We start from the raw sequence: 8085 nt of genomic DNA, 5'->3' as shown, positions 1-8085 counted from the left end.
CATCATGAAGACTTGTTGTCCTTAGAAAGGGTTATTCCATTAGGGAAATGGTGCATCACGATAAGCTGATAGGCAAGCTTCCTTCGATCGATAAATCTTCATAGAAGATAGGGTGAGAGTTTTGCTAAGTGATCGTTGATCTTGTGCATGCCTTTACATCAGTTGTCGTTGGTCTTAAGTGCGTGACGTTCTTTGGTTCAAATGATGCTTTCTTCAGCAACCCGTTGAATCTCCTCATGATTCGTACAATCACATTTTGATGCACATACATAGTTCGCTATTCTCTTACTACTTTGAAAGTGATAATTGTCATAAGAAAAAGAGAATTAAATCAAATAATTGCTTATTTAATAAGTCATAAGTACCGCTAATAATTGCACTCCCTGAATCTTCACGCCGCTCTTCTCTATAAATAGGGCACGATCATCTCTTTCCTTCTTCATTTCCAGAATTATATTGCCTTTCAGTCGTTTGTAGCAAAGGAAGAGGATGTTGAGGGCTAAAAAATCTGTGGAGGAAGCACTGATGAGGGCCCTTCAGGCTTCCTGCTTCTAGTCCCATTCTCTATAATCAGGCTTCCTGAAGGGACCATGCTTGAGGTGTCCAAGCTTGAGGTGTCCAATTTGATGAACCAGGCAGTGACAAAGAAGCAGAGAGTAGAGGAGATTGCAAAGTCTTCCAACTCGTTGTCGCTATTAGAGGTGAGGAGACAGACAGGAGTGTGCATCACTGATTGATCCAACAATTAACATTGTCAAAAGCGTATGGGACTTGGAGATTGTGGAGTCTTCCGATAGAATGGGACTTAGAAATGCTTTGAGCTATATACTTCACATAAAAGCGGCATAAAACCCAAGATGTTAAACATATGATCCACACATTATTCACAAAAATGATGCCAACACTTAATATTGTCAAATTTATAGTGAACTCGCCCAAAGCATCTTGAAATTGTTAGAACATTATTAGTCCCAGGCATACTCGCCTAAATGCAAAGTATACTCACTTGGAAATCATTCAAATAAGTCTGTGTTATATAGAGAGCTCGCCCGGAGCATTGCAAATTAAATTAATATTATTAAAGCTATAGAGAGCTCACTCAAAGTATGTTGAACATGTTAGAATACGATTGATCCAAGGTGAACTCGCCTAAACACAAAGCCGACAGGCTCGCAAGTCATTCAAATAATTCAACAACTTTATCGAGCAAGGTGGCGGCTTCACCTAAAAAGTTAGCAATCTCATGCAGCAAGCTAATGATTTCACCCAAGTCGGCGATTTGATTCAACAAGTCAATGATTTCACCCAATATATCGACAACTTCACCCAACAAGTTAGTTATTTATCTAATAATCTGACACCTTCACCCTTCATCCAATAAGATGAAATTTCTGCCAAGTCAAAAAATTCATCTAGCAAGTTGCCAGCTTCATAAAAAAACTATCCGTCTGGCGTCTTCACCTCACAAACTATCAACTACATCCAATAGGATGAAATTTCTGCCAAGTCAAAAAATTCATCTAGCAAGTTGCCAACTTCATAAACAAAACTATCCATCTGGCATCTTCACCTCACAAACTATCAACTTCATCCAATAGGACGCAATTTCTGCCAAGTCAAAAAATTGATCTAGCAAGTTGCCAACTTCATATAAATTTTATGTAAAATGTTCTTTTTGGGAAAATTGGGTGCTACACCCAACTTCACTCATATAGGAAAATGAAGAGAATAAACAAAAAATATGGCGAGTATAAAGATGAAGGTATAAGAAAAAATAATAATTATAGAAAGAAAAATCAGTCAAATCCATGCTCCAAAAGCCACCTCGAGGTAAATTCATCCAGTAAACACAGTTGGAGTGAAGACATAAAGCATTGGCATCCAAAATGAAGAGAATACACAATAAAAAATTTAAAGCTTAAAAATCTTTTTTTGCAAAAGATAAGACCCCATCCAAGCTGTCTAGCTTGGCCAAAAGAATCAGCCGACAGACAGACCAAGAGAACATAGAGGAAGGACAAGAGCATTGATAACCATCTTTCAATAACAGCAACATATAAAAACTAATGAATTTACCAGAACTGAGCTCAGAAATCTTCAAGCAAAAGACAAGATCCATCCAACAGGCAGAAATAGCAGCAAGTTAAATAGATTCAGGGAACAACTAATTCTTATATAATTTGTACATAACAGAGACTCATGATAAAATTGAGAAGCCCATCCATGACATAGTTGAGTCTTGTCATGTATGGAAATCCTCATATCTCATAAAATGGAAATGCTAGAAGTGTAGTATCGTGATAAAATCTCGAACGGATAAAGTAAATCCAACATATCAATGCCACTTGTATAATCCACCATAACATGCGAGAAGCGCGACCAACGAAAGAAAACCCTAAGAGAGAAACAAAACATGCTCTAAAACTGGAGAAAATATTGCGTCCTATGCAGCTTCCTCCATGCATCGAGTCGGTTGTCGACAAGGCTTAAGTCCAGACTCCGAACACAATAATTTTTCCTAAAAATGACATTTTTAGGTACTTTAAGCCCCACTCCTTAAATGTCCTATTGTATTTTGTTATATAGATTAAAAGTTATTTTCCTGTAATTTTAAAATTCTAATCCATAAGTGTTCAAAGGGTAATTTTTAAAACCTCTCTCTCTCTCTCTCTCTCTCTCTCTCTCTCTCTCTCACTCTCTCTCTCTCACTCTCACTCTCACTCTCACTCTCACTCTCATAAACCTGATATGAACCCATTTGGCTGAGTATATTGAGCCAACAAAATTAAATATTAAAAAAAGGAGCAATTACATAATTACTCTAAGGATCTCTAATCTCATAGATCCAACAAGAGACCACCTTAATCCCAAAGTTTCCCAATCGTTAAGATGCACATGCACCATTACACTTTAGAACATATGAATATTTAGATGTAAAATAAGTCAAAAGAAAAAATTTTAAATACTATATCAAAATAACCTCGCTGAAAAAATGAATAAAGAAAACCCAGAAATATACCGAATCGATACAGATCCACATACCATCCCAATCACACCATTCGAAATAAGCAGCAGAAAGTAGCAATGGCCACAGCAAACCTGCCGGCGAGAGAGACCGACAAACGCTCCGGCGCAGCAGAACTCCCACCCGGCGTCGGTCCAAACACCAACGGGAACGCCGCCGGTCCTTCAGCCTCTGCCGCCGGCCCATTCGTCGGCTGGAAGTATGTTCCATTCGCATCCGGAACAGCGATCTGTAGTTTCTGCCGCTTATCACAATGCCCCGAAACGCCGCTCGTGAAGTAGAACGTTCCCGGAGTGCTGAGATTAAAAATCGAGTTTCCATCCTCCATTTTCAAGATCGGATCCGTCACATTGCAGGCATTGAAAGCCCTTTCCGTGACCTGAACCACGTTGTCCTGACTCGGCGGGTAGAGGAAGACTTACATGAAGCAGAAAAGGATAAGTGAGTAGATCTGGGTAATCCAAAGTTGGGGAAGTGGTAGAAGACTTACGGAGAGAATCGCCCATGTGAAAATGGTGGTTGAGAACCCAGTGGGCGTAGAGGTTAGGGAGGGAAGGAGGGGGAATGCCCCATGAATCGAGATCGCCGACTTTGTACTGGAAGGCGATGACGGGGTTGAATGCTACAAGGAGAGTGATCGCAGCAGGGAGGATTCGCCGGCGCCGGGATACACCGGCGAAGAGGGTAGGCATTTAGGATTGTTCGGTAGAAGTGTCGGAACTGAGAGAGTGAAGGGGGCGGAGTATGGCTCGAATTTAAATGATAATGGAGAAAATATTAAAGTGATCATAGTGTATTGTGATGGGTTCATCTTATAAGTAGTGTTTTTTTATTGAACTCCGAATGATCTGAAGTCCTGACCTAATATTTTCTCGTGATAATGAGTGGCTTAGATCGGATTAGGTCGATTAGCTCAATTCAATTTGAGTTGATATTCACAAATAATAAGAATGAATTAAATCATATTCTTATGAGATAATTTGACATTTAAACAACTTTGGATATATTTATAAAATTTAAAAATTACAAATGTACCTTTTATTTTAAAACCAACCAAACTTAATCATATGAAGCCAAAGTCAACTTAAAGTCTCACAAAATGATTATCTCAACAAAAGAAATATGATAAACATGCAAATTTAATGAAAATATGAGTAAATATGTAACTTCAAAAATGGCAAATATGTCCATTCAATTTAAACATGACCCTAAATTCTAACCAATTGAATATTTCAACAAATAAAAGACAAAAAAAAATTCAAAATCAAGTAAATTTGATTAAAAATAAAAAAATAATAATAAATAAAGATTAAATAAATCACTTAATTCATAGAAAATTCATGTGAATTTATAATATCTTGAAGCTTTTAGAGCTTATTTAGAATCTAATTCAAGGTGTCTCTATAGAATTTCATAGTATTTGAAATTTATTTGGATTTATTATGAATTTGTAATTGAAAAATATATTAAAAATTTAAATAGTTACACAAAAATAAAAATTTTAAAAAAAATCACAAAGCCTTCATAAAACATGTTTCATAGCAAAGAAAACTTTCAGACATAAATTCAAGAGATTTAAAAAATATTTAACTAACAAAATACAAACCTCTTTGAAATATCAGAGATTGTTCTCCATTGGGTAGCCACTAAATCATCAATAAAATTGATATACTTTTCTATAGATGCTAAATAAATAAATAAAAAAACTGGAACACAGTCTATATGAATGGGGACCTGGCTCTGCAACATAGTGCTAGATCCAAATAGTTTTATGTGCTTGCTTGTGTTTTATTTGTTAAATATGAATAACATTTAACATGCTTTTAGGGATATCAAAATCTTCCAAACTTAAATGTTACTTGTCATAAAGTAATACTATATATTTCAAAAATTAAATTTATTAAATTGAAGAAGTGGGTTTCATTAAAATCACTTATAATTTTGCCTCGAGAAATTCATAAAATATTTAAGTATGAAGTAATGTCATTATCCAACATTAGTAGGCTATTGTGTGGTGATTGTATGGTGTGAACCTATCTGCACATAAGTCAAGCTTAATATTAAGTCATTCATCTGGAAAGTCAAGATAAATATGATTGAAGTGTCTTTAGGTTTCCCCTATCTGATGAATGACTCAATGAATTAGTATTAACAGATTTAGTATTGTGCAGTGTCATGTGAGAAGTTGTATGCATAGAAGCAAATAATCTTTTAAGTACGGGTATAAACGATAAGTAAAATATTTATTTTTATGTGCTATTTTTTTGAATATTTTTTTTTTCGCCCCCTCGATTTGAATCTCTAATCATCACAAAATTTACATTTCTTCTTTATTGCATTAGTTTTTTAATGTAACATGCAACCATTAGCACAATAATTTATCTTCTTAGATATTAACCCTAACTTAAACATTAATTTTTTTGTTCGAAGGCTCTTTAAAACTAAATTTTCCATAGGGTTCGTCTCATTTATTAATATTGCAACATAATTAAATTATTAACTGTGTACGTTATAATCAAATTTAATGCACAATATTGTCAGCTCTATTGATAACTCTGAAAGCATAGTGCAATCTTCTCACAAAGGCTATTGTGTAGCATTCAATAAATTATAGATTTTTTATAGTTCATTGGTCGATGTTTGATTATCATCAATAACTTTCCCAACAAAATGAGCTCTATTGGCTTAAAAACTTATTGTTTTATATGTTTCAGGATCATATCTCATTGGAGAGGTAGAACTTGATGAAACGATAAAATGATTATACTAAACATCTAGTTCATGCTCACCATGTGCAAGCCATTACCAATAATTAGGTTGAAATCCATGATGGTACAAAATCAACTTGACTTCATCATGTGTTAGGTATGATTGTTTTTTTTATTTTGCATAAGAGTATCAAAACTTACCTTTAGAAAGGTAAATGAGGAGCTATGATGTCGCTTGCATGAATTTCTCTATTACATTTCTAACACTTAAAACTTTTATTTGTGACACACAATTCTTATGTATCACACATCTAACACCTAAACTTCAATTTTTTACTTACAAACCATACAATTCTTACATATTACATGTCTAAAATCGAAACTTCAATTCTTTACATACATCTATTTAATTCTTAATTACTAAATATGTGAGATCCAAGCTTCAATTTTACAACATTCCACTCGATTTTAATATATTACATATCTAACTCTTAAACTTCATTTTTTACATACAAACCACACAATTCTTATGTATTATGTAGTTAACACCTAAAATTTAATTTTTACGTGCAAACCATACAATTCGTACATATTACATATCGAACACCTAAACTTTAATTTTTACAAGCATCCTACTCAATTCTTATACATTACATATCTAACACATAAACTTCTATTTTTACATACAAACCACACAATTCTTATGTACTCCATATCTTAACAACTAGACTTTAACTTGTGCATATATTCCACTAAGTTCAAATGTATTACATATCTAACACCCAAACTTCAATTTTTACCACATAAATTCAACTCAATTCTTATGTATTACGTATGTAACAGCCAAACTTCATTTTTTACATACGAATCACACAATTCATATGTATTATATCTTTAACTTATGATCTTCAATTTTTACATTCAAATCACACAAGTCTTATAAATTACATATCAAACACATAAACTTCAATTTTTGCATAAAGATCATAGAAAACCAAAAAAGTAAAGAAGGGGGAGCTTGGAGAGGAAGAATACTAGTCGAAACCGTTAAATCTCAAGTGAAAACTCTGACGGATTTGTGTCAGTGTTTGCCGACCCAATTAGTTAGGGTCGACTACACCTCTGACCAATCCATGCTATTAAGAAATTATATTGCGTTGAAAATTTTTCGACCCAAATGGTTTGCGTCGTCATAATGAATAAAGGTCATCCATAATCAGTTTGTACGGAAGACACGCACATTTGATGCCAAAGTTTTTGTCGGAAATTTTCTCATGCAAAAATCAACTCTAATTAATATCTTTCCTATAGTGTTCAATGTAAAATAAGGAGATATGAATAGTGTCTTCTTCATAAAATATTTTTCTTATTTATATGGGAGATAAGATAATGATAATATTACATTTTTTCCATATTTGGATAGAGTCCATACTCGCATATTTCTAGTATTTAACAAGTTTGAGTTTATCATCCGATTGCTTTTTGACTCAATTAATTAAGCTTAGTTGATGTGGGGTCAACGTGGTCAGCTCGGTTAGCTAAGGTTAGTCGGCAAAGTTTGGTTGGTTGATCCAAACAGGTTCACTATCTTCTTTTGATAAGGAGTCATTAGAGTCTACATGGGTTGGTCAGAGATACTATGTAAAACAAAATCTTCTTTTGGATTAACTCTAATAGGGGGTAAGCTATCACATCAAGTCAGTTTTATTGCAATATTCAGCTTCAATACTCTTCTTTCTCATTTTCGGTATGATGACTCCTGCTTTAATCATTCGGTGGTCTTTTTATCCGTCTTGTGTTTTGATTGATTTTTGCCTATTGGCTTGCCCGTTTGACTTTGCTCATTCCATCAGGCAGGTTCACAATATCTTGATAGTGGGTAGGATTTCATCGTACTCATTCTCTTTTATAGCATTAGATCTCTTTAAGGTGAGTACATATATCTTTTTGATGTACAAAATGAAAAATTAGAGTTATACTTGGTGAATAGGGGTCGAACACTGCCGAGCATAAGCTTAGCTCGTGTCCGACTCGTTAATATTTCACGCTCAAAAAGTGTGTTCGTGTTCGACTCGTTTACTTAACAAATAATATTTGGATATAATCCATGAGTTTTTCACAAACAAATAATTGTTTTGACAACCCTAATCATGAAGCCATAAGATGTTAAGGGTTGGGACAATATTTAGAAATTATTATTTATATTAAAACATCATTTGAATCTAATTTAATAATTTTTATTCTATTTTCTTAATTAATACTTTTAATTGATTAAAAATCTTCGTAGCCTTATAGTCAATTATTTTTTTTAAAAATACTACTCATCAATATATATATATATATATATATATA

The 8085-nt window shown here is 33.8% G+C and overlaps 1 protein-coding gene across 1 annotated transcript; it reads right to left on the bottom strand.

The window, feature by feature from the left end:
- Window positions 1-2997: 2997 nt before the first annotated feature.
- Window positions 2998-3795, bottom strand: LOC110028806 (early nodulin-like protein 1). Its single transcript, XM_020730805.1, has 2 exons — window positions 3516-3795; window positions 2998-3442 (listed from the first exon to the last, which is right to left on the bottom strand). Exons 1-2 carry the CDS (start codon window positions 3715-3717, stop codon window positions 3051-3053), a joined length of 594 nt encoding a protein of 197 aa, XP_020586464.1. The 5' UTR covers window positions 3718-3795; the 3' UTR covers window positions 2998-3050.
- Window positions 3796-8085: the final 4290 nt, after the last annotated feature.

Source organism: Phalaenopsis equestris, unplaced genomic scaffold, assembly GCF_001263595.1.
Source record: "Phalaenopsis equestris unplaced genomic scaffold, ASM126359v1 Scaffold000531, whole genome shotgun sequence".
Taxonomy (NCBI): domain Eukaryota; kingdom Viridiplantae; phylum Streptophyta; class Magnoliopsida; order Asparagales; family Orchidaceae; genus Phalaenopsis; species Phalaenopsis equestris.
The sequence above is the reverse complement of the archived record's forward strand: the minus strand, read 5'-3'. Positions and strand labels throughout refer to the sequence as shown.